The sequence below is a fragment of the Benincasa hispida genome, unplaced genomic scaffold (assembly GCF_009727055.1).
Source record: "Benincasa hispida cultivar B227 unplaced genomic scaffold, ASM972705v1 Contig887, whole genome shotgun sequence".
Lineage (NCBI taxonomy): Eukaryota > Viridiplantae > Streptophyta > Magnoliopsida > Cucurbitales > Cucurbitaceae > Benincasa > Benincasa hispida.
In genome coordinates, this window is record NW_024065221.1 from 48,194 (window position 1) to 76,178 (window position 27,985).

Below are 27,985 nucleotides of genomic sequence, written 5' to 3' on the forward strand. Positions count from 1 at the left end.
ATGAAAAATGAATGAGAAGTTATCACTTTGATCCTTGCGTTTGTCCTTAGCATATTTTATTTTTGTTCTTTGATTGATTTCTAAGTCTTATGCTTAACTTAACCTCAATGATATCAACTATATGAGTTCATAAGCATAAGATAGGCGTTAGGAAAATAGACAAGGCTTGAACTTCTCTTAAAATGATTAAGTTTACTTTCTAACGCATGCAAGCTTGAAGTCTTAAACTCCTTTCAATTTCTCAAAGCCTTTTAAAACTTTGTTTCTCTTTTAGCAATGAGGATATAGCTCATCTTCAAATTTGGGGATGAACGAAATCCAAGCGTAGACGCATCAATGTATACATTATAAAGAAAAAGGGAAACAAAATAAGAAGAATTTTGAACACAGCTCCTCTATCATTACTTCAAAAGAGAGAAATTTCAAATGACATGAGCTTAATTGGAACAGGCACTTAGCCGTAGTTGGATGCTCGCATGACACCCGTGGGGGTAAGCCAAAATGAAGTTAAGTATTCTAGACCAACGCGTCCCATAAAACTCCTCTATCTAGTCTAGAAAAAAAGGAGGGATGAATATTAGATACGAGTTTAGTTGTAAAGGGTTCTCACCCGTAGTTGGATGCTCGCATGACAACCGTGGGGGCAAGCCAAAACGAAAGTGGGATACCTAGAGCAACGCATTGGTAAACAAGTACACAATCGTTTTCTTTTTGTCCAACATTTGTTTTTCAAAAGAAATAGTATCTAACGCATTGTTGGTTTAGAAAAGATTGAAATGTTTTGAGAAATGAAAGAAGTTGTGATGAGAAGCCTGCCGCATCAGAAACTAAATATTAGTCCTTTTAAGAAAAGCGTCAATCTAAGTTATATTTTCCCAACTCTTATTTCAGCTTTGAGACTAATATGATGAGAGGTGAAATTTGCACATCTAAGGCAGAGGAGATAGCAAAGAATTATTTTAGAACGCTTGAGGATAAGCATTGTTCAAATTTGGGGGTGGTTGACAACTTGTAAAAATACAAGTTATCTTTGCTCTTAAGTTAGAACGATTAGTTTTTTTTTTTTTTTATGATAAACTCTCCTCATTTTTAATAGAGACGCATGGATTTACTTAAACAATAGCAATTTCATGTAAAAGAAGTTTATCACTAAAAATCGCGGCACTAACGCACTACTTTGCAGGATTTCAACGCAAGAACTGACAATAACGCGTTAGACAAGTGCCGCAGGAAACACGCTAACACATGAGCCATGCGTCGGAGGGAATTCAACGCATAGAAGATTCATTACTCCGGGTTGATTGTGTTACATCACCATTTGCAAGCATGGGCACCTATAATAGGTGGCATCTGAAAAGCTTCCAGCTGTAGGTGGCATCTGAAAAGCTTCCAGAGGTCAGGTGGCCAACCAGGACATGAAGTTTAATGCTGACCAGGGCATTGACTTAAATGCAGCCCATCCTCCAAGTGGACGAGACCAACACCTATAAATACTTGAAGACCCTCCAGAATTAAGAGTTCAGACAATTAAAAGCTTTATACTCTCTGTAATTTTGTAGACTTAGTTTTAGTTTGTACAAGCTGTGCCGAGGTGTAAGACGATCAAAGGAGCTGAGAACCACCACCACCATCGACCAGGGAGTGGAGAAATTTATTCTTGAGAAAGATACTCTGTCCTCGGCTCTTTAAAGTGATTGTACACAACAAGATTGAGCCAAAGAACTACAAGAGATTGTATTCTTTGGCTTGACTCAGTTTCTCTCTTAATATCATTTCCATTTCATTTTGATTGAATATAGTTCTTTGTAAAGACTCATTGATTCTTTATAAAATTCATATATTTGATCATCACTTTTGCTATTGTTTATCTTCTGTCTATGTTGAAAGCATTAGTACTTCATGCATAATTTGGTTCCAACACCTAAACTAACTTGATAACTTGGTGAAAGCTTCCTTACTTAGTTGTTCGAAAGAATAGCTAAGCTGCATTAAGTAGAACGCCTAGTACAACTAGAGATAGACTTACTGGTGTTTCTTGCATTCTAAGTAGACATATGCACCCTAGAGATAGGCTTGTAAGTTATTCGCATTGAGAAGTGTTGAATGATGTCTAACGCATGAACAAAAAGATAAGCAACCCATCCCATTTCATCCATATTACATCAGTTGTGTGCAATTATCTTTAACCGGCACGTCCATCTACTTAAATTCCATTTTCACATGATCCATCATTTTCCACTCAACTCTTTTGTATTGTCTTGCACAAGCATGGCATGTTAATGTAAATAATACATCTTTCACATTTATTTAGGAAAAACCTCCTACTGCAAGTACAACGCATAATCTGTGTTAGTGAAACTGAATCCCTGTGATCGACCCTGGACTTGCCAGGAACCTAGATTAGATTTATACTTGGGTTTTATCTAGGAAAACTTGAACGTTATTATAAGGAGTTGTGTGCCTTCTGTGCAAAATACTAACGCCCTAACGCGTTGCATTCATTTAAGTGCATCAAGGCAGAACGCAACACTTAGACTCTATTCTTCCAATCTGTTTTACTTTATACACTCCTAAAGCATCTCACGATAGCAACCGACCATTGAGGACGAGCGCGAAGTGTTCGTGCAGTGTTGCGGTCGTGTAGATCGAGTGTTCGTGGTCGCTGTTGTTCGAGCGATCGCGCAACGGAGCGTGGAGATGCTTCTGCCTATGTGCATAGAGTTTTACTCTCTGTTCCTTTCTATTTTACATGCTATAATTTCTGTATGAATCGCATAACCGTTTGTTTGAAGTCGACTATAAATGATTTGTTAATTCATGATTGTAATTTGGAATAGTCTTGTTCCGCTGCTCATGGAAATCTCGTTTCCGATTTTCTTCAATTGGTATCATAGTCAGGTTCTCTGATATTCCAAATTACAGATATGAATTGAACGCATTTTTCAGTCGCGGTGGGTTTTTGCATTTTTGGTTAACCATTTTCTGCATTTGTGGATGTTTTTCAGTCCCAAAACGTTCATAAAAAAACATCCACAAATGCAGAAAACGGTTAACCACAAAAAAATAAAAAAAAAAAAAAAAAAAACAAAAAAAAAAAAAAAACAAATGCAGAAAACCCACGCCGACTGAAAATGCGTTCAATTCATATCTGTAATTTGGAATATCAGAGAACCTGGCTATGATACCAATTGAAGAAAATCGAAACGAGATTTCCATGAGCAGCGGAACAAGACTATTCCAAATTACAATCATGAATCAACAAATCATTTATTAGATAATAATACTTTTTTCTTTTTAAATAACCAAATGTAGTGGGTGGTTATTGATCATGGTAAACCGTGAGGTTTTAAAAGGGAATCGATTTCCTATTTTTGAAAGAGAGGTTTTTGGAAAGTTTGAAAAGTTTTTGAGTTTTCTCTCTGGCGAAAAGAAACTCACGGAAGTCGTCAATTAAATACAGATTTACTAAACAACGGTTGGGCTAGGTAAATGATCGTGTAGGTGCTAGCTAAACGATCGTGCAGTGTTTACTAAACGATCACATAGCTTGCTAGACGATCACTGGCCCAAGGTACACGATCGTGTAGATCTATCGAGCTAAACGATCGCATAGCTTTTGCTAGACAATCGCATAGTTGTATCTATACGATTGGGCATCGACCTATACAATATGTCTCCGACTTCTCCCACTTGCCCAGTCGGGTACACAATCTGTCTTTTCTCTGTTCGTCTGCCTCACACCAAGTCGAACAGAGCCCACCCTTTGGATTCTCACACCGATAATACCAAGGTCGCCTTGTTGGTGGTGTCAGACTCAAGTCGACATCGTCGAGGTTTTTCGGAGGCCGTTCGTGGTTCTGTGGAGGCCATTTGTTGTTGCGGAGGAGATCGTGACCGAGGAGATCGTTGAGGACGAGCGTGAAGTGTTCGTGCTATGTTCGTGCTATGTTCGTGCTATGTTCGTGCGGCATTGCGGTCGTTTAGATCGAGTGCTCGTGATTACAGTTGTTCAATCAGAGTTGCGCATCGAAGCGTGGAGACGTTTCTGCATATGTGCATAAAGTTCCCTCTATACATTTTATTGTTTCATGCTATAATTTCTCTATATATTTGCATAACTGTTTGTATTAAAGCCGGCTGTAAATTTATTGTTGATTCATGATGGTAATTTGGAATAGTCTTGCTTCCGCTACTCACAGAAATCTCGAGTGTCGATTTCCTTCAGATAAAACTCAAAATTTGTCTTAAATTAAAATTTGGGCATATTCCAAATTTTATTCAAAATCAAATTGTTCAATTTGAGATTAAACTGTAAATAGAATCTTAAATTAAAATTTGGACATATTTCTATTGGATCGTCACCAGCACGCAGCGGAAGATATCAGGATCCATAAACACTTTAATTCATTAATTTTGGCAGAAAAGAAACATGCTTAAATAGAGTATAATGGGTTTCAAGAACATACATTTGAAGAACTGTTGAAATCTTTATTTCCAGCTGCTAAATTCTCCAAATCTTTGTGTAGACCACCACAAGACCTTCCCTACTATTCTCTTAGTGTTCTAGATTGTGTTGTGGGACTCAAAATAAGCTGGAATTAAAGGGAATTTGGGGAAAGCTCACTGCATCAACCCATTGAAGAACACCTTCTTCTCAAGAATTTTTAGAAAAAATTCTATAGGTTGCTCAACCTCTACTTTACTCCAATCTCTTCAATATATTGCAGACTATCATACAAAGAGATTTGCTGCATGGGATACAGCTCATGCTTGGAGTTATTGAAGCTTGAAAGTAGTGGGTTCCTAGTGAGCAAGTTGAAGATGAAAATGGAAAAACCCATTTTTCCTTTTTTGTGTAATTCTATTTCCAAAATAAAAAAAATGATTTTAAAATCATATTTTATTTCTAAAATAAAAATTCATTAATTTTACAAATTAATTTTCTAATAAAATTAATAAATATTTATTTAAGCAATTCAAATAATTCTAATTATTTTAATATCCAATATTAAATTAATTTTTACACAAAAACATCTTCATATATTTAAATCATATTTAAATATATTTTCTCCAATTCCATTTGATTCTAATTTGAACGTTTCAAATTAACTTATCATGTAACTCTAGAGCTAATTCATTTCCGAGCTAGTAGGGGGACCTCATTGATCTACAGATCATGGGCTCCAATGATCCAAGATTAATCGACTAAACTCATTAGACTGATCTAACCCCCATTTGTTAACTAATGGATCACTCCACTAAAGCCCATAGTTGAACTCCTCTCACTGTAGATATATTACGTCCACTCGATATAACCATGATTAGTAAGTTAACCCTTCACAGGTTGTTCGTAATAACGGTTGGGTCAAATTTCTGTTTTACCCCCGAAATTACCTCTTGTTCTTTAAGTCCCACTGAACCCCTAATGAACAATTATTTTGTGATCCAATCAACAAAACCGAGTCCCTCTCAATCCAATGAGACGGTAGAATCCCTTGTTCAAGACCCATAATCAACATTTAAGGGAACAACCTCTCTACTATCCCTAAAGCGGGTAGGAGTGAATTCTCTCTTGCACCTTATATCCCCAGCCATCTATCCAGTCTTATTGAGCTGGCGTTGTTGAGCCAACCCTTGCCTATGCAAATCTAAGGGTAATCCCGAATAAAAGGAGTTCATAGTTAGCTTAGGATTAAGGTCAAGTTACCTAGGTCATCGCTTTGAAATAGTCAGTCTTAGACAATAAACAACGTTATAAAGTAAAAGTGACTCATTTCGTGGTCTGATCTTGTACAAACCCTTTTGCACAAGGACACCCCTACTCCTTATGTCCAACATGAACGAATTAGGATCACTTCGTTTGTAGCACTTTACAACTCCTTGTAACGACTACGGAGTGGGCCGCATCCAATAGTGTTACCAAAATAAGGTACCCAACCTTATTCATATACTATAGATCATTTTGACTATTTATTCGATCCTGATCTACCTTTATGTCTCCACATAAAGTTCAAGTACTCATCCAATAATCAAGGGACTTTTAGGTTTATTGGATTTCTATTCAAGCAATATATTTATTCATAACACCTTTATTGAATTTTCAGAATAAGTTCCATTGTTTACATACCCGAGTTTTAGGACATAAAACCTAACAATTCCAAATTTTATCCCAAATCTAAATCGTCCAAATTTAGACTTTTATTCCTTAGGTCAAACTAAATTAAGATAAAATCTCAAATTGATGTAAAATTCAAATTTAGACATCTTCCAAATTGTATATCAAACTCATCCAAATTTAGGTTCTTATCCCTATTTCCAAATCAAGTTGTGGGAAAAATCTTAAATTAATCCCAAATTAAAATTTGACCATGTTCCAAATTTTATTTAAAATTCAAGTTGTCCAAACTTGAGTTTCTATCTTCAATCAAAATAAATTGTGGATAAGAAAATAAATCTCAATTGATCTTTTATTAAAATTCGGGCATATCCCAAATTTTATCTCAAATCCAAATCAAATTGGGGTAAAATTTTAAATTAAATTTTGGTCATATTCCAAAGTTTATTCCAAAAATCTAGTTAAACTTATGTATTAAATTCATGGTTTGACTAACACATCAATTGAGGTCAAATTCAAGAATAGATATATTTGGATTTTGATTCTATCTTTATATTTTTCGAGATTCATCTACCTATATACGTGCATAAATCTCAAAAAGGGGCATTTATTGAATGAGAAATTTCGGCGAATCATGAGTTGCTGCATCATCAATGAAAGCCCAAGCCTATTGGAAAAATTATAAGTTGGATTGGGCTGAGCAATTAAAGTTGCTCGGGCTTAACCTAATTCAAACCCATGGTGAAATTTTGGGCTAAATTAAATATTAAGCTCAAGCCCAGTATTTCGACCCAACAACAAATGGACCCAAGCCTAACTTTAGCCTAAACCCAATTTGGGCCCAATAAAGTAATTAGGCCCAAGCCATGTAAAGTCCATGTTAAGTCTCTGTAAATCGAGGCCTTATCTCTTCATTTAGGAGGGGAGGTTGGAGGAATTGAAGGCAAAAACCTCTGAAGATTTGAAGTTTGAAGCTTCGAGGATTGGATGAACATGACTCCTCCAAAGCTTTGACGATCAGAAGACACTAAAGCTCTTAAGATCAGGACACTAAAGTTCTGAAGATCATAAGACATATCAAAACTCTAAAGATCAGAAGACATATTAAAACTCTGAAGATTTAAGCTCCCAAGATCCAAGACTCAATCTCTCAAGTGTTGAAGACCAAAGCTTCTCAAGCTTCGAAGACTGAAGTTCTCAAAGTCTGAAGTATTGAAGATCTGAATTATTTGAAGCTTTGAAGATTATAAGATTTCAACAAACTGATCATATCTTCACAATTTACATGCTGAAGATTCAATCTCCTCAAATCCAAGGGCCAAGCCCAAGCCCATCCGTGAACTCTATAAATAGATAAGCTCTCGGGGTCAGCAATTCTACACTCTAGAGAGCTTAGAAGAAATTCTCTACAATCAAAAGACTCCTTGACTCCTGAAGCTGACCACGCTTGAAGACTGAAATCCTTTGAAGATACAAGCATTCTGAAGACTGAAGTCCTTTGAAGATACAAGCATTCAAAAGATTGAAGTCCTTTGAAGATACAAACATTCTGAAGACTGAAGTCCTTTGAAGATGCAAACATTCTGAAGACTGAAGTCATTTGAAGATACAAGCAATCTGACCACGCCCGAATACTGAAGTCCTTTGAAGATACAAGCATTATGAAGACTGAAATCCTTTGAAGATACAAGCATTCTGACCATGCTTGAAGATCGAAGTCCTTTGAAGATACAACATTCTTCCAAGACTCAAAGCTCAAGAACATCTACACGTCCTGCTTCTATACATCAAGCGTATGCATTGAACCGAAAGAGAATCAGAGGATCAAGTACTATAGATCGAACCACATCACATCAAATCAACATCAACATCAACACTAACTCAAGTTCAACTCCACGAAACAAGTTTATCCGAAAGCCTTGTGCGAACATTGATCATCCAAGAAGATCAACAAGCCCAAAGGTTGATCGTCCAAGAAGAACAACAAACCCAAAGGCTGGTCATCCAAGAAGATCATCAAGCGTAAAGGCCGATCATCCAAGAAGATCAATAAGTCAAATGGTCGATCATCCAAGAAGATCAACAACTTAAAGACTATAGTTTATTTTGAAAGCATCAAAATATTATGTACTAGAGATTGTACTCACTTTTCACAAAATTAATACAAATACAAAGTTCATGTTCCACGAAATAAATTTCTTTTAAAATCTCGTGCGAACACCAATAAAAAGGGATTTAATCAAATATAATTATGGTTATTCATATTTTTTTTAATAAAAGATGATGGTTTTTTTCATATTAATTCATAACAATATAATAAATTATTATATTAGTATTATTATTAATAAAATTAATTATATATGTCAAATATAAATTTAATTTAAGCATATTTATAAAAATTAAATAAATTAACCAATATCAACAAGGAAAATAAACAAATAACATGAAAAGATAAAAAGTAAGAGAGAGAAAAAACCCATTAAAAATTATTTAAATGATTATAAAAACCTTCATTAATAGAAATATGAAATATTTTAAAATAAGATATTTTCATTCTCGATATTAAAAACTTGTGTGATAGAATATCATTTCTATCTCATCTCTTATTTCGTTGAATAGCCATTAAATTTTATGGTGAAAAAGCAAAAAATCATTTGGGCCTTCACAAACGGGCCAATTTTCAGTGTACGACCTAGCAAAGCAAACTCCCACTATCTACCTCTGGCAGTGACGAGGTAACTTCTTGCAAAAAGTTCAATCAAACACTCGTCTTTCACCTCTACAATGCTTTAAACCAACACTGGAACAATTTTGCTACATTTCTTAAGCTTTGGATTCAGTGTCCGATTCCAATAATCTCGGCAGGAGTGGCGAAGTTAAATGACGGAAAACCAGAAGCATGGGCTAGAATTCAGTATCGACTCATCACCTCAAAGGCCCTTGAAAATTGGAAAGACCACGGACGAAGTTCTCAACCGCCACGAGGAGGAAGCAGAAACTATGAACCGAAACCCTGGAATCCAACGCTACCTTGTCGCCGTCGAGTATATTGGAACTCGTTTTTCTGGTTCTCAGCAGCAGCCGAACTGTCGTACGGTGGTTGGGGCGCTTGAGGTACTTTCCCATTTGTCTTTACACTGCATTTGCTTCTTAATCAATGAAACTCTTTGAAATGGGACGCAATTTCTTTGTATCGGCGCTCTGTTTAGCTGGTTTAGATGTTTTGACAATCTGTGCCTTGAGAGACGAGACCAAAAGGAAGATGAACTTTTACAATTTACATGGCTCCTTTTTTCCTCTCCTTTTTTGTTTTTTTTTTTGTTTTTTTGTTTTTTTTTTGTTTTAGTAATCATTGGCAATAAATGTGAAATATCTAGATATTAAGATGTATTTCTCACGTATTCTATTTGTATTTGTTAAACAGTTTGTTACAAGTGGGTTAAGTCCACGTGTACTCTTGGTGTTGGCTATTTATTTGCCCAACTTTGATCAATGAAGTTTGAGCATGTTATTTACTTTTGAGTGTCTTAATATGGAATTTCTTATGCGACATAAGTCATGCATTGCGGATTGGTCCTCAGTTTTTACCTTTGTGGAAAATCAGTACAATGCTCATATAAAGGTATTTCGATATAAGTCTAGAGTTTCTATCTCATTTTGATTTTAGGGAGAATGTGTGTTAACAGTGTAACATCCGAACCTTCACAAGATTCTTTAGGCAGAGAGAGAAACTCAAAATTCAAGCCTTGGAAGGAAAAGATACCTAAGTATCTAAAACTATGCCTTGGAAGAAGTAAAAGTACCTAAGGAAATTTCTAAGTATTGGAGGCACAGTAGTTTGGAGTAGGATTTTGACTAAGTATGTAAACTATGCTATGAACTCATAGCATAGAAGGGGATTTAGCCAAGTGTTCAAACTGGGATGTGGACTTGGAGGAACTCCAAATTGGTCTAGGAAAGTGAAAAATTTACCAAGTACCAAGGATATGAGGAGTACGGGCTTAACATTAGATAAGACAAGTGAAACATATTCTGGGAAAAGAAGGAAGACTTGGACGCATACAAGGGTAGGGTTGGACATTATGGGTGATTCCCCTTGGGATTTTGGACGCATAGGAAGTGTTGTTGTGAGATGGTTGGGATTAAGTGAAAACCTGAGGAAAGAAGTGGTTGTGTTGGAAGACCACGCGTTGAACTATGCACCACCAAGGGAGGAAGTGGGCGCATGCTTGGAGGAAAGTAAGGCAAAAAGGATACATGGCTATGCCTTTGAGTGTGAAAGGAAGCTATGCTTTGACAAGAAGATAAAAACCAAGGAAGAAGGAAGAAGAAGAAAGATGGACGCCTAGGGGTTAGGGTTGGCGCATAGGGGGCCTTATGGATTCCATTTTTTGGGTCTATGAGGAGCAAGCAAGGAAGCTCAAGAACCCTAGTTGGGCGCATACCTAGGAGGAGAAGTGTAGGTTGGGTGCATACTCTAGTTATGAGCAAAAGGAAGAAGCTATGCTATAACGACCCAAATTTCTAGTATGTTTCTAGGACGCTACTCTATGCATGCATGGGCTTGGCATTACATTTCTCGAAGAATAATTAAACAAAAGAGATAAAAATTTTATTTCATTAAATAAAGCTCAAATAAATAAAGAAGAGAAATCCTAAAAATACCGTTCGGGGTACCCCTAACCCAACTTTAAAATAAATAACAATTAAATAAATCAATAAATGAAATCAAGGAATATTTCATAGGATTTTAAAATGCCTGACTTCTAAATCAGACACTAGTAAATGAAACCTAAGTGCGGAAGCAATAATTCGTCCAAATGGCCAGGTCATGGATTTCTCTTGTCATGCGTCAGTCTATCTTTGCCCTTATCTGAAAAACACGAGAGGAAAAAAAAAGGGTGAGTATATATGTATATTTAGTAAGCGGCCCACTACTGGGCCCACTCAGTGATCTGTTAGCCTTCCCATCGAGACATGGGTGCACAACAGCATCATAGGCATAGGCATAAGGGGTGAACCCGAAGACACGTTTTCATAAGTAGTGACCTCGGTGGGTACTAACATAAACGTAAGTGGTGGTCCCAAAAGGACACCGTACATTAGCATACGGTGTGGGCCTAAAGGCGCACAACATGTGCATAGCATAGCCCAATGGAAACGCTAATAGTCACTGCAATCTCATACAGACAAGTCAAAATATTACATTCCAATTAGAACCAGTGGTATGCATGCTTAGGTTCGAGGGCAAACCGTTAGTAAATCACTTACCTTGGGTTTAGGCCCACGCAAAAGAAAACGAATAGCTGAAACTCCCTCCTAAATTAGCAAAGGCTTGAGTCAAAGCCCATGACACCAACCACAAACACACAGTTCAATTTGTGGGACGAATCTCCAAAATCTAAACAAATTAGTTTAGCAATCCTCACACAATTTACCCCTAAAACTTGCCAAAAATAACTAATGAAGGCTTTGGCGGCTGCTACAACGCCTTAGAACCTCCACTTCAGTCTCCTGATTCAAAATTGGACCAATCGTCAAGCCAAGATTTCACTAAATAGCCAAGATCTTTCAAGAAACCTCAAAAGAACTAACCAAAACAACCAAGTTCTTACCCCACAATACGCGAACAGAGGCCACACGAGCAGGCTCGATGCTGTACGGACGACCACTGCCGCGGGTGTGGACGGCCTTGACGAAGACAGTAGAACGTAGCTGAGGACGACTGCGGATGGCGTGGCTCGTGTCTTCACGGTGACAGCGGACCTGACTAAGGTCGACAGAGGCAGTCGCGGCGCATGTCTGGAACGGCAAACTGAAGTAGGAACGCGTGGCATTGGCGGCGGCTGGACGAACGCGGCTTCGGGTCGGCGACGAACGGCGACGCCTTCTGGTGCGTGATCGACGACGACTACGGCTAGGTGGCAGACTCCTCACGCGACTGGAAGAAGAAAATCGGCTGGAAGAAGAAGGCTCGTGCGGCTGGGAGAAGAAGAAGAAGATTTCCCCTTTTTCCTTTTTTTTTTCTTTACTTCACGCATCCCGAGGTCCCCTTTTTAAATAACCGAACCCTTAACTCTAATTCTTTTAAGAAAAGGCAAAACAGGACAAAAAAGGAATAAAAATAAATAAATAAATATAACAACCCCCAATTTCCCTTTTCCCAAAAAAAAAAAAAAAAACTCAAACCACCAACAAATTATTTAATTGCCTAAACGTTGGCCTTGAATTAAAAGAAACGAATAATTCCATGAACTAATTTAAATTTACTTGGATTCCGGGACGTTACAACCTTCCTTCCTTAAGAAACTTTCGTCCTCGAAAGTTCTAGTCCTAGAAGAGCTCTGGATGTAGTGTTCTCATCTCGTCCTCTCGTTCCCAAGTTGCTTCCTCAAACTGATGATTATGCCACAAAACCTTCACTAGTGGCACCTCCCTGTTGCGCAAAACTTTCACCTCCTTGGCCACAATCCGCGTAGGCTTCTCTTTGTAACTTAAGTTTTCATCACCTCCCTGGCCACAATCCGCGCAGGCTTCTCTTCGTAACTTAAGTTTTCATTCAGCTGCAAGGGCTCAAAGTCCACCACATGAGATGGGTCTGTTAAATACTTCCTCAGCATAGAGACATGAAAAACATTATGGACCGTGGAGAGAGACGGTGGCAAAGCCAAATGGTAAGCTATTGGGCCAACTCGCTCCAAGATCTCGAATGACCCTACAAAACGTGGACTTAGCTTACCCTTCTTTCCGAATCTTAGGACACCCTTCATTGGCGCGACTTTCAGTAACACTTTGTCATCTGCCTCAAACTCAAGATCTTTACGCCTAACATCAGCGTAACTTTTCTGTCTACTTTGCGCTGCTAGCATTCNAACTCAAGATCTTTACGCCTAACATCAGCGTAACTTTTCTGTCTACTTTGCGCTGCTAGCATTCGAGCCCTGATCTTCTGCATAGCTTCATTTGTCATCTCCATTAACTCAGTTCCCATCAGTTTTCTCTCCCCAACCTCACCCTAGCAAACAAGAGACCTGCAACCTCTACCGTAAAGAACTTCAAATGGCGACATTCTATTGGTAGCCTGATAGCTATTATTATAAGCAAACTCTGCCATATGCAAGTGGGAGTCACAACTTCCTGAGAACTCCAATGCACAAACGCGCAACATGTCCTTCAACGTTTGATTCAAGCGTTCTATTTGCCCATCCGTCTGGGGGTGGAAGGCTGTACTGAAGTTTAACCGCGTCCCTAAGGCTGCCTGGAGGCTTTTCCAAAAATTGGAGATGAAACGAGGGTCCCTGTCGGACACAATTGACACTGGCACACCATGCAATCTTACTCCTTCATGTATAGCTCAACCCATTTACTCACCACATACGTGGGCTTCTCTGGAATAAAATGTGCCACCTTGGTGAGCCTATCTATCACAACCCAAATCACTGAGAAGCCCTTCACTGACCTGGGCAAACCCGTAATGAAATCCATGGACACACTCTCCCACTTCCATTCTGGCACATCCAATGGCTATAGCAAGTCCGCTAGCTTCTGCCTTGGGGCCTTCACCTGTTGATAGACTAAACATCTGCTGACATAGTCAGCTATCTCCTTTTTCATATTGGGCCATCGGTAATACCGCTTCAAATCTTGGTACATTTTGGTACTGCCTGGATGCATCGAGAATGGGGAGTTGTGAGCTTCTGTCAACAATTCCCCCTTCAGGCCATCATCTGTAGGTACGCATAACCGTCCTTGATATAGGAGGCCCTAGTCCACCGATACAGAAAATTCACTGGCTTGGCCTGACCCTACTTGATGACATTTCTGAACAAGGTCCGGATCACCCTGCTGTGCAACAATAATCCTCTGCCTCAAGGTTGGTCGTACTGTCAATTGGGCTAGCTGCGAAGTGACTTCCCCCACTGCCACCGCAATCTCTGCTCGTTCCAGATCTTTACACAACTGAACCTGCCTAGTGATCAAGGTGGCCGAATTAGCGGTCTTTCGACTGAGGGCATCAACCACCACATTCGCCTTACTTGGGTGGTAGAGGATCTCGCAGTCGTAATCTTTTACTAACTTGAGCCACCTGCGCTGCCTCATGTTTCTCTCTTTCTGGGTGAAGAAGTATTTCAGACTCTTGTGGTCGGTGAAAACCTAGATCCTTTCTTCATACAAATAGTGCTTCCAGATCTTCAGGGCAAACATCACCGCTACCAGTTCCAAGTCGTGAGTAGGATAGTTTCGCTCATGGTTTTTCAATTGGCAGGAGGCATAGGTGACCACTCTACCAAGCTGCATAAGCACACAACCCCAATCCTTCTTAGAAGCATCACTGTAGATCACGAAATTCCCGGAGCCATCTGGTACCGTGAGAACCAGTGCTGAAACCAACCTCTGCTTGAGGTCCTGAAAACTGTCGTCACAAACTTTGCTCCAAACAAACGAAGCTCCCTTCCTGGTTAGCTGAGTCAACGGTGTGGCCATGCTAGAGAAATTCTCTACAAACCTACGATAGTACCCAGCCAACCCCAGGAAACTGCGCACCCTGTCTCTTATACACATCTAGATGTGTATAAGAGACTGAGTCAACGGTGTGGCCATGCTAGAGAAATTCTCTACAAACCTACGATAGTACCCAGCCAACCCCAGGAAACTGCGCACCTCGCTGACCGTTGTAGGGTGGGGCCAATTTGTAACGGCCTCAATCTTAGCTGGATCTACTGAAATCCCGTCCTTCGACGTTACGTTTCTAAGAAAGGACACCTTTTGTAGCCAGAACTCGAACTTAGAAAACTTTGCATACAGTTTGTTTTCCTTCAGCGTTCCTAGGACTTTCTGAAGATGTTCCTCGTGTTCTGCCTCAGTCTTGGAATGGACCAAGATGTCATCAATAAAAACAATTACAAATGTGTCCAAGAAATCCCTAAACACCCTGTTCATCAAATCCATGAATACCGCTGGAGCATTGGTCAAACCAAAAGACATTACAATGAACTCGTAATGTCTGTATCTGGATCGGAACGCAGTCGTCGGGATATCACTGTCCCTTATCCTCAGTTAGTGGTAACCTGACCATAGGTCAATCTTGGAAAATATGGTAGCACCCTGTAGCTGGTCAAACAGGTCATCGATCCTAGGAAGTGGGTACTTGTTCTTGATGGTCACCTTATTCAATTCCCTGTAGTCTATGCATAAGTGTAACGATCCATCATTTTCCTTCACAAACAATACTGGTGCTCCCTACGGAGAAACACTGGGTTGTATGAACCCTTTATCAAGCAGTTCCTGCAATTGGCCCTTCAGTTCTTTCAATTCGGTCGAAGCCATTCTGTACGGAGCTTTGGATATGGGAATAGTGCCTGGCTCCAGCTCGATCGCAAAATCAATCTCCCTTGGTGGAGACAACCCTGGAAGTTCTTTTGGAAACACATTGGGATAATCTCTCACAACTGGTTCAGAGGTTAGAGCAATCTCGGTTTCTGTAGTGTCAACTACGCTAGCCAAGATACTCCAGACACCTTGGTTAATCAACCTCTTGGCCTTTACAGCTGAAATCACCTTGGGCAAAACTACCGTCCTGACCCCCTTGAACTTAAAACTGGCTTCCCTAGAGGGGTTAAAAATCACCTACTTACGAGAACAATCTATGTTAGCATGGTTGGCAGCCAACCAATCCATGCCCAAAATCACATCAAAGTCATGCATGTCTGTCACTATTAGAGTCACATCAAGGGTGCGATTCGCTATTTCTAACTGACACGCTTTTATCTTTTCACTTGCTATCATAATTTCTCTTGACAGTGTAAATACTGATAAAACATAACCCAAGGGTTCTAAAACTAGCATAGCATACTTTACGAATAACAATGAAATGAAAGAGTGAGACAAGTTAAAGTCAAATAATACCAAAGCATAGTGCCCCAAGATTGGGAGCGTACCTGTCACTACTGTTCTAGAATGCTCAGCTTCTTGACAGTTGATGGCATAGACCCGATCGTGCTGTTGTTGTTGGTTTGAACTACCTTGATGCGAACTCGGGGGCTGATCCCCTACACTCTCAGAACCACTACTAGGGCATTGGTTCGCCGTATGTCCTGCCTGCTTACATCTGAAGCAAGTCCCTGTGCCAATCAGACAGCGTCCCCGATGATGCTTCCCACACAACTTGCACACCGATCTATCCCTTCAGAATCCTTCTGAAGCAGTAGCTTGCTGTTGGATGTGTCCTAGCTACCTGTCTATGCTCTAAACCTTCTACGGAGGCCCCGGTGATTTCTGGTCAACTTTCATCTTCTGATCTAGGGCAGGTTCTTCCATCAAGGACTTTAGGAACTCTATCCCTGAGGGACAGCCCACATGTGCTGCTGCTCAGAATGTTGCTGCATAGGTGGGAGGCCCAAGAGCTTGCACAATACCTCGCACCCCATCTCGAAGTCCCTACACAAATCTTTCAGCCCTCTTTGCTTCATAAGACATCTAGATCAAGAGCGAAGCAAGACAGCCTGTCAAACTCTTCTCATACTCCTCTACTGTCATGGTCCCCTGCTTCAGATTCATAAACTTAGACTGCTTGTTGTACCTCACGTGAGCAGAGAAATACTTCTCGTAAAACCCCTCTTTAACTGGTCCCACGTGGCTTGGCCCCACGACTTCTAATCACTTTCACGTGGCGCTACCAGTAGCTTACATTATCGTTGAGAGACAAACGGAACACTGCAGCTATTCTGCTCCTTGGACACCTCAGTTACTGAAAAATCCCCTCAGTGGACCAAAACTCGCGTTTGTGGTCTTTCAGGACCCGTAAAACATCGGGGATCCATACTTCTTGAAGTACGTAGATATCTGACCTCCAGGAAGGGCCTACCACAGTCCGGTTCGGGCCTATCTTGATTTGAACTTGTGGAACGGGACTGACCGAGGGATGGGCACCTGCTGCGATATGCTGCTGAGCTATCTTGCCGGCAACCATATCCTTAGTGCCGTAACTACTGGCTTGTGTGACGACATCCATAATGTAGGCCAGGCGTAACTCCTACTGAATTTCTGAGGAACAGTCCCTGGCGGGGGCACGGTCAGGGTTGAGGCTCGCTTCTTGGTCTATTACCCCTATTGCCAGGTTGACCCAGAAGGGTCATGAGGTGGCGGGTCCCGCACTTCTTGGCTCTGTACCTCAGAATCTTGTATGTCAGGGTCCTGCTCCCTAACTACTTTCTTACCCTGACTGCCCCTTCCTCTAGTTCGTGGTGCCATACCTGATAACCACACGTAACGCTTTAATTAAACGCTAGCAGGATAAACCATCAAATGACTGCACAACAGGTAAGATTTCATACATAATTCCCTAAAGAACTTTAAATGACATACCTGGCGATGACCAGAGATCCATTTGTGGCCATAAGGAACAGTTTGGACTCACGATGTAAGTCAGTCTACAGAACCTAAAACTTATCCTCTGATACCAACTGTAATGACCCAAATTTCTAGTATGTTTCTAGGACGCTAATCTATGCATGCATAGGCTGTGCATTACATTTCTCGAAGAATAATTAAACAAAAGAGATAAAATTTTTATTTTATTAAATAAAGCTCAAATAAATAAAGAAGAGAAATCCTGAAAATACCGTTTGGGGTACCCCTAACCCAACTTTAAAATAAATAACAATTAAATAAATAAATAAATGAAATCAAGGAATATTTCATAGGATTTTAAAATGTCTGACTCCTAAACCAGACACTAGTAAATGAAACCTAAGTGCGGAAGCAATAATTCGTCCAAATGGCCAGGTCACAGATATCTCTTGTCATGCACCGGTCTATCTTTGCCCTTATCTGAAAAACACGAGAGGAAAAAAAAAGGGTGAGTATATATGTATACTCAGTAAGCGACCCACTACTGGGCCCACTTAGTGATCTGTTAGCCTTCCCATCGGGACACAGGTGCACAGTAGCATCATAGACATAGACATAAGGGGTGAACCCGAAGACACGCTTTCATAAGTAGTGACCTCGGTGGGTACTAACATAAACATAATTGGTGGTCCCAAAAGGACACCGTACATAAGCATAGGGTGTGGGCCCGAAGGCTCACAACATGTGATGTGCATAGCCCAATGGAAACGCTAACAGTCACTGCAATCTCATACAGACATAAGCATTCATACAACGTCATAAATCATGCCAAGACTACATAATCGTTCACCATTCATCCATCTATTTACAGACATATCAAAATATTACATTCCAATTAGAACCAGTGGTACGCATACTTAGGTTCAAGGGCAAACCGTTAGTAAATCGCTTACCTTGGGTTTAGGCCCACGCAAAAGAAAACGAATAGCTGAATCTCCCTCCTAAATTAGCAAAGGCTTGAGTCAAAGCCCCTGACACCAACCACAAACACACAGTTCAATTTGGGACGCGAATCCCCAAAATCTAAACAAATTAATTTAGCAATCCTCACATAACTTACCCCCAAAACTTGCCAAAAATAACCAATGAAGGCTTTGGCGGTTGCTACAATGCCTTAGAACCTCCACTTCAGTCTCCTGATTCAAAATTGGACCAATCGTCAAGCCAAGATTTCACTAAATAGTCAAGATCTTTCAAGAAACCTCAAAAGAACTGACCAAAACAACCAAGTTCTTACCCCACAGTACGCGAATAAAGGCCACATGAGCAGGCTCGACGTGTATGGACGACACTGCCGTGGGTGTCGATGGCCTTGACGAAGACGATAGAACGCAGCTGAGGACGGCTGCGGATGGCGTGGCTCGCGTCTTCACGGCGACAGCGGACCTGACCGAAGTCGACAAAGGTAGTCGCGGCGAACGTCTGGAATGGCAAACTGAAGCAGGGACGTGTGGCGTTGGCGGTGGTTGGACGAACGCGGCTTCGGGTCGACGATGCGACGCCTTTTGGTGTGCGATCGACGACAGCTATGACTAGGTGGCGGACTCCTTGCACGGCTGGAAGAAGAAAACCGGCTGGGAGAAGAAGAAGAAGATTTCCCACTTTTTCCTTTGTTTGTTTTACTTCATGCATCTCGAGGTCCCCTTTTTAAATAACCAAACCCTTAGCCCTAATTCTTTTAAGAAAAGGCAAAACAAAACAAAAAAAAATAAAAAGAAATAAATAAATATAACCCCTATTCCCCCCCCCCCCCAAAAAAAAAAAAAAAACTCAAACCACAAACAAATTATTTAATTGCCTAAACTTTGGCCTTAAATTAAAAGAAACGAATAATTTCATGAATTAATTTAAATTTACCTAGCTTCTGGGACGTTACATAAGCTATGAGATAAGAGGCAAGATGGGAGCATAGATAGGGGACCATGCGTTGATCACCTCTTGGGTGCATAGGAGGAGCTTGTTGGACGCATATAGGGTGGTTAGTGAAGCAACCATGTGCCCAACATAGCTAGCATGCGTTGATTTGAGTAAACTTGGGGAGCAAGGATGTATTGACAACAAAGTGAGGTACGTGGCTCAACCGAGGGAAGTCTTGGCCGAGCCAAGGATGAGGTGGGCGCATAGTAGGACATGCAAAAGATCGGAATGACATCTCAAAAGTAGCTATGCGTTGGCTTATGCATGGTGGAGACACTTAAGCTCTGCATGTAAGGAGGAGGTGTCAAAGGGGATGCGTTGGACTTTGCATGGGGTTGACACATAAACTTGCCATACAATTGAGGTGTCATCATGCGTTGGAGCATAGGAGGGTTGACAAGGATCCCTCTTGGATGCCTATAAATACTTGAGAAGACTCCATTTCATTTCACAACTCAAAATATCTTCAAGAAGACTTAAATGGAGAGGAAGTTGGAAAGAATTGAGGAGCTCAGGGAGGGGGATGCGTTGATGGAGGGCTACCATACGTTGATGGTGGGCTACCATGCGTTGATCATGCTTGCCTTGCATTGAAAGAGAGTTCCATGCACCAATTAGTCTGCAAAAAGTGACCCCTTGCGCCCACAGTTGTCTTGGTTTGTCCTAGGATGAAGATTAACATCTATTGGAGTTGGTAAGATATGGCTAAGGCCAAGAAGGTATTCTAAAATTGTTTTAGCCCTAGAATATGGGATTCTAAGTTGATTCTAGGATTAACATAGGTTCAGAATTAGGAAGGAGCCTAGGGAAGCGGGAAAGGCTCAAGAAAGAGAAACTCCTGCAGCTGAACTGTGAATGGTTTTATTTTTGAATGTTTTGGTTATACCTATATACATATATGTTATGGTATATATATGTATGGTTTGGTAAGGTTGGCATGGTCAGAAAATGTGTCCTCTCGGATGTAAGTTACTGATTTTCCATTGTTTTACGTGAATGACTGTGTATCTTTGCTTTTGCTTGATAATAGGCTTGTCTAGAAACTGGAATTGTACCTTAGGTAAATGTTAGCGTGTCTCGAGCACGTTTAACGGGATTTTGTCGACATGTGCACATTCGGCAGGCCATATTGGGTATTGGGATTGTTTTTTCGCACTTGCGTCTTGGGTTGGACTGGACTACTTGAGAAACACATGATCACGCTCGTATCTTAGCTATCAAGCTGGGGTGGTTATGTCTTATTTCTTGACATTGCTTATGATTGTTGCTTGTGAAATTTTTTTCAAAACGATTTACTTAAAGAAAAACCTAATTTCTTAAAAGCCTTACCATTCACTGAGCTTCTAGCTTACGTTTTCCAATGTTTTGTTTCCCTCTCTCCCAGGTAGCGGAAGATGACGTTCTGAAAATGTCACTCGAGGTTAGGATCTACCACTCTAGTGGAGCGAAACCCTGGATCCTACTACGATAGAAAGTTATTAGGCTTCATAAAGAATCACAAATATGTTATAAACCTACTTAGTATAGATAGTTGTAATTAATCAGATTAACTTTGAAATTAGACACACTTGTGTTATAAGAATTATCTAGTATACTGGGGTAAGTGGACAATAGATATCACAAAAGAGTGATGTCTGCTGTCTTCACGCTTCCTTTCGGGCTTAAGGAGTAAACTCCTTCACCTGTCATTGGATGGAAGACACCTTACAGTCATTTAAATGGAACAAATGCAGATTATAACTCACTTCGTGTCTTTGGTTACTTGTACTTTGCTTCGTCATTGTTAGCCCATTGATCCAAATTTCATCCTAGAGCTATTCCATTAGTCTTTGTGGGATATCCACCAAGGATGAAGGGTTATCGTTTATATGACATTGAGAAGAAGACATTTTTTTGTATCTCATGATATTGTATTCCACGAGAATGTGTTTCCTTTTCACATTATTACTGTTCAGAGGATGTTATTGATCCTTTTCCCGAACTTGTGTTGCCACACTCTTTTGAGTTTTTTGGTTCTCCTTCTGTTGCTCGCAAGGATGTTGTTCAAGGAATTCCTCATTATGGAAATATACCTACAGAAGCATCTATTTCTGAGACAAATGTTGAAGCTACTGACTTGGCTTCACAATCTGTTGATAATGTTGTTCAACCTCAGAGTGATAATCAATCAGAAATTGTTTTGCCTCCTCAAAATGTCATTCAACCTCAAGTTCGTCGGTCTCTTAGAACATCAAAACAACCATCATATTTGCAAGATTATCATTGCAATTTGTTACATGGTGGTATTTCCTTACAGCAGCACAATTCATCTCGGTTCCCTATTGAGAAAGTTTTATCCTATGAAAAATTCTCTCCTCCCTTTCGCAATTTTGTGCTTAGTGTCTCATCTACATATGAACGTCAGTATTATCATCAGGTTGTTCCCTATAGTCGTTGGACCATGAAAACGGAGTTGTTAGTAATGGAAACTAACAAGACTTGGTCTATAATTCCTCTTCCTCCCAACAAACATTATATTGGATGCAAGTGGGTCTACAAGATCAAGCACAGACCTGATGGTTCTATAGGACGGTATAAAGCCCGTCTTGTGCCAAAAGGTTATACAAAACAGGAAGGGCTTGATTATATCGAAACTTTTTCTCCAGTGGCTAAGTTAGTCACTGTGAAGGTTCTTCTTAATCTAGCTGTTTCTATGAATTGGTCTTAGTCTAGTTAGATGTGAATAATGTGTTTTTGCATGGTGATCTTGTTGAAGATGTTTATATGGATCTACCATTGGGCTATAAGCATAGTGTTATTGCTAGTAAGAGGGAGCGCCTTGTCTATAAGCTTCATAAGTCGACATATGGACTCAAGCAAGCTTCTCGCTAATGGTTTGATAAGTTCTCACATGCTTTATTACTTCTTGGATTTTCTCGGTCCAAGTCCGATTACTCCCTGTTTACTCGAGGCACTAGTAAGAGTTTTGTTGCTCTTCTTGTTTATGTTGATGATATTATTATCACAGGTGCATCCATTGTGGATATTGATTAGTTGAAAGTTCATTTAGACTCTGTTTTTAACCTAAAGGACCTTTGTTCCTTGCGTTACTTCCTTGGCCTCGAGTTAGCTCATTCATCCAGAGGTATTGTGGTTTCACAACGAAATTATGTGCTGCAGCTCTTAGAAGGCACTGGTTTTTTGGCTTCCAAGCCTGTTTCATTGCCCATGTTTCCATGTACTAAATTGCAAGCTACAAGTGGAGATTTGCTAGATGATCCTTCCTCTTACAGACGTTTCATTGGCATATTACTATATCTTATTATCAGCCGTCCTGATACCATGTTTGCAGTGCATAAACTTGGCCAATATGTGGCTAAACCTCGCCAATCTCACTTCTTGCTACGATATTTGAAAAGTTTTCCTGGTCAAGGTATATTGATTAAACCTTCATCTTGTTTTCAAATACAAGTATTTACTGATGTGGATTGGGCTTCATGTCTTGATTCTCGAAAATCTACTACTGGTTTTTGTATTTTTCTTGGAGAGTCTCGTGTGTGGTGGAAATCCAAGAAGCAAACAACAGTGTCACGGTTCTCTGCTGAAGTGGAATATCGGGCCTTAGCTGCAACTACTAGTGAAATTACTTGGTTAACTCAACTCTTGAAGGACTTGCAAGATCCTGTTGTATCTCTTTCATTAGTATTTTGTGATAGTACAATCGCCATTCATATCGCTTCCAATCCAACATTTCATGAGCACACCAAGCACATAGAGTTGAACTGTCATTTTGTTCGGGATCAGATTGTTAAGGGTGCTATAAAACTGCTACCTGTTCGCACTCAACATCAGCTGGCTGATATTTTCACAAAAGCCCTTCCCTTTTCACCTTTTACCCATTTAATGTCCAAGATGGGTGTACTTAACATTGTAATGTCATCTTGAGGGGGAGTATTAAGATGTATTTCTCATGTATTCTGTTTGTATTTGTTAAACAGTTTGTTACAAGTGGTTTAAGTCCACGTGTACTCTTGGTGTTGGCTATTTATTTGCCCAACTTTGATCATTGAAGTTTGAGCATGTTATTTACCTTTGAGTATCTTAATACTAGACCGATATATCGCGTTAAGTAAAATTTACAAAGGGTCTCTACTTTCTGACTCTTCTATATCGTTTCCAAGTCACCATAGTGTCAACTTTCATGGACTTATGCTCAAGTTCTATTTCTATTTCTGCCTTTCGTCATTTAAACGATTTGAAAAGTAAGATTCATTTTTGAACGATGCATTTCCTGAAATACACGATGTAGTAGTTGTAAGGGAACTAATAGGGATTTATGGGTAGAAGTAGTATGGTATTGGTAAGGGCACATAAGTAGTAGATTCGTGTTCTAGTTTCATATGCTTATTATGCCTCATTGTAGTTCGACCATAAGTCTCTTTTCATTTTTATCAATGAAAAACATTGTTTCCATTTGGAAAAAAAAATGCAAGGGTACAGGGGTAGTTAGTTAGGTAGTCGGTTAAGGTGTTTGGTTATAAAGATGGAGGGGAATTGAGGGAAGACATGCAATAGTTGAGTGACTTAGGACTTGAGTTAGCATACTCAAGCGGAGAGGTTCCAAGTGCCTTATACTTGGTTTATCTTGTAGTTTTTCATACTTTATATTTCAATATATTTTAGATCTTGATTCCTATTAGGTGGTACCCTAACATACGTTTCTTTCAAAATGATTAATTTACACTTGTCAGGAAGCGTTCCAGAAGTTTATTGGTCAACCAGTCTCAGTGTTTTGTTCTAGCAGAACTGTAAGTTTATCTTATTTTGGATATTTGTTCTTTTTTGTCATAAAAAACAATCTTATTGATGTTATTAGTTATTAGAATGTTCGGGGATATTATTAGACCAGATGAAGATATAACCTCATTTAAATTGAAAAGTAGTTTGAAGACAGTTCTCGCTCAAGGTTCCACGACTTTTATCTTGTTGATTCTTCAGTTCTCTGGTAGTTTTTCTCCCACTAGCTTTGATATGTGTAGAGAAGGATATGCAATTGAACTTATAATTTGACTATTCGCTTACCAATGTTGAAATTCTTGAGCGTATGTTCATTTGAGATAATGAACTTGCCTCGACTGTTCTAAGTTAGATTTTCAAATAAATCAATGGTGGCATTTTAGGATAAGCAGTTTTTCTGGCTTGTTTGCTCTGCAATGCATCTTGCTACATATTCATTTATTCTGATGTGTGCAAATTGGAATGGGATCCATAATGAAGTTGCTCTTTTGATTACTTTGATTGTTGGCAAAAGAAAAAATAATATTTCTATCTACTCGAAATTTATGGACCAACCATATTCTTATAAATTATGTTTAGTTTAGAACAAATATGGTAAGTTATTTTGTTTCTTATAAGAAAAGAGTACAGGGTAAATAACTTTGAGATTTTCTGCTGAACTGCAACCTTGCATCATATGCACGTACTATTGTAGTTGTGAAGACCAAGTATATTTTTATTACATTTTATCAATTCAATAGTTTTTGCTTTCTTTAACATTCAAATTCCCATGTGTGATACTATGTTTCTTTCTAACATAATTATATTAGGACATTCCATTCACGTTGTGACTTTCCTTTCTTTTTTTGGGTACAATCAAGGATGCTGGAGTACATGCCTTATCAAATGTTTGTCATGTTGATGTTGAGCGCATAAGCAAAAGAAAGCCCGGAGAAGTGGTTTGTCCCTTTATAATCGAATATCAGCATCCCCATCCCCTCTTATATGTACACTTATAATGTTTGCTCAACTAGATGAGTAATTTTCCCTGAATACTTTAGTTCACTAATCAACTTTATTGTTGTGATTGATTACATTTCCTTATACATGAAAACATATAAGTTTGAAGAAATGGTGCTCAACTTTGCCACAGAGATGCTAACTTGTTTGCCCTAACTATGATGCAGTTACCACCTCATGAACCAGGAGTGGTTCATAGGGCGGTGAATCATTTCTTACAGGTTTGGTTCTCCGCTGGCGCTGGCCAATCACTTTTTTCAGCTACTTTTGTTTCTGTTATTTTCGTTGTTATGATCTTGTGCTTTATTTTTAACTTAACAATGCTACATGCAATTGTCTTGTTAAAATTGCCATTTCCAATCTATAAAATTTAATCCTTTTGAATTTGCAAGCACGTTAGAATGAAGAATCTTCCCTTTTACCATTAGATTTCTATTGAATTTAGATTTAAAACTGTTGTATATCCTTTTACCATTATTATTGACCATTGTTCAAAGGAGAGCATCTAAGAAATAACTTCCGTTTTCCAGCTTGAGCCTTTTTTTTTAAATAATTGTTTAACCAAGAAAATGATGAATGAGAGGTTTTATATTGGTTTTGATTTCAGAAACATGAAGGTGATGTTACTGTAGTCGATGTTCGAAGTGTTCCCAATGATTTTCATGCTAGATATAAGGCTCAAGAGCGTACGTGAGTATCATCCGTCCATGCTTTAGTAGTTAGATATCGTTATTGCATATTAGATAGTAGAATTAATTGTACGTGCCTTTATAAAACAAGCATGAAATATTTTCAGATACTTTTATCGGTTAGTTTCTGGGCCAGAAGCTCTATCAAGCTTTGAGAAGGATCGAGCATGGCACGTGTCTGAGACACTAAATATTGGGGCAATGCAGGTATGAACAAGTAACAATGCAATGCTGGAGAACATGTGGATATCAATTTACATTTTGGATTGATGCAACATTATCGGAATGTATGATGAACTTGAACAGAATTTGTTTGTACAAGCGTCTCCTTGAGTTCTAAAAATTATTAAAATGTGTGAATTCAGGATGCATGCAAAGTGCTTGTTGGGCATCATGATTTTAGCTCCTTCAGGGCAGCTGGTTGTCAGGTCACTTGATACTAAAATTATTTATGTTCCCAGCTTATTATACATTTTGTTTGTAACCAAAGCCCGGGCGTGGTCGAGGGTTGAAAGTGTATGGTGTAATGTAAATTAGTTTAGATGTACATTTTGCAGTGCAGGCAAACTCACCAATTAGAACTCTGGATGAACTAGACGTTTGTGAGGTGGTTTCAACGCCTTATTTTCCAACATCAATGGAGCGGAAGCAAAGGCAGGGCAAAGAAGGTGATAGTGAAGTGCCACATTCAGAAACTTGCGAGGTTGGATTTGGAATCAGGAGAAGACATCGTTGTTTTGTGGTGACAGCACGAGCACGCTCTTTTCTTTATCATCAGGTTCAAAATCACTAACACCGGAGACTTTATGCATGTTTGGGGTGATTCTGAAGTTGTTAAAATCGCTTTTTTTTTTTTTTTTTTTTTTTTTTTTTTTTTAAATCACTCTAAAACACGTTTTTAATCACTCTAAATTAATTTGACGTTTTTAAGTGCGATTTTTATATCATCAAAATTGGTTTTGAATCATTAAAATGATTTTAACAATCTTTTTCTTATTCATGAGATTAATTGATTCGTTTTTCTGGACTGGAATATATATTTCTCAGGTGAGACTGATGGTTGGAGTTCTTAAGGCGGTTGGTACCGGGGATCTAACAGTAGGAGATGGTATGTGGCTGGGCAGCAACATATAGGATTACTTATAGTTTTTGCTGAAAAAAGAATATTTTTTTTGGTCTTTCATCTGGTTTCTATTTCATCTGTAGCATTTTAGTTAAGTTTAAAGTTTGATTTAAATTTAGGCATTCAATTTCAAAATGTTATAATTTTATTATCGAGGTTTGATTTTTGTTTTAATTTAGTCCCTAATTTTCAAATTTTACACTTTTAATCTCAATTTTTCACTAAATACTCATTTTTAACCTTTGGTATTAAATCTTATTAATTATAATTTTTTTAATTCTCTTAAATTAATTAGTAGACATTAACACCGAAGATAAAAAAATGAGTATTTAGTGAAAATTGAGTTTAAAAGTTAAATTTTGAAACCTAAGGATAAATTTGGAATAAAACTCAAATTTCGAAAGTAAAATTGTAACATCTTGAAACTTAAAAACTAAATTGAAACTAAACTTAATATTTAGTGGAACCTTAGGGATCAAATAAAATTTAATCCTAAACGACCAAAAAAAGAAAATATAGTTTTTTTTCCCTTAGAATTAATAGAACATGAAATCACCCCATTCAAATGATATGGTGTTTGTGTTATTGATAGGCTGTTTCAAGGTAGAACAATAATATGGTGTGTTATTTACTGCAGTAGAAAGAATCTTGGAAGCGAAGAATGTTAATTCGGCAAGTCCAATGGCTCCTGCATGCGGACTTTACCTCGGCCATGTCAGATATGATCTACCGCCAGCTCCCCACTGAAGGAAATCACTCCATTCATTTCTCTATTCACTTCCAATTTTATTTATTTATATGCAACTCTATTTTGGCATTCAAAATCAATGGTTGAGTTGAAGTTGAACCCGATCTCATTCTGTACGGGGTTTATTCTCTTATATTTTTGACGATTCAAATCTGTCAATTTTCTTTAGAAAGTAAGCTCCAGTTTGGTTCGTGACTTTGAGTTCATTA

At 39.0% G+C, this 27,985-nt stretch overlaps 1 protein-coding gene across 2 annotated transcripts; it reads left to right on the forward strand.

Moving 5' to 3' along the window:
• The first annotated feature begins 8,799 nt into the window (after positions 1 to 8,799).
• Positions 8,800 to 27,982, forward strand: LOC120070086 (tRNA pseudouridine synthase A). 2 transcript variants are annotated; one of them, XM_039021938.1, is made up of 11 exons: positions 8,800 to 9,229; positions 20,826 to 20,861; positions 24,172 to 24,228; positions 25,078 to 25,155; positions 25,384 to 25,437; positions 25,824 to 25,906; positions 26,013 to 26,112; positions 26,271 to 26,333; positions 26,468 to 26,683; positions 26,953 to 27,013; positions 27,666 to 27,982. In XM_039021938.1, exons 1-11 carry the CDS (start codon positions 8,996 to 8,998, stop codon positions 27,773 to 27,775), a joined length of 1,092 nt encoding a protein of 363 aa, XP_038877866.1. In that variant the 5' UTR covers positions 8,800 to 8,995; the 3' UTR covers positions 27,776 to 27,982. The 2 variants fall into 2 exon arrangements, with proteins under 2 accessions (XP_038877866.1, XP_038877867.1); XM_039021939.1 differs by lacking the exon at positions 20,826 to 20,861 and having other exon boundaries at positions 8,805 to 9,229.
• The last annotated feature ends 3 nt before the right edge of the window (positions 27,983 to 27,985 follow it).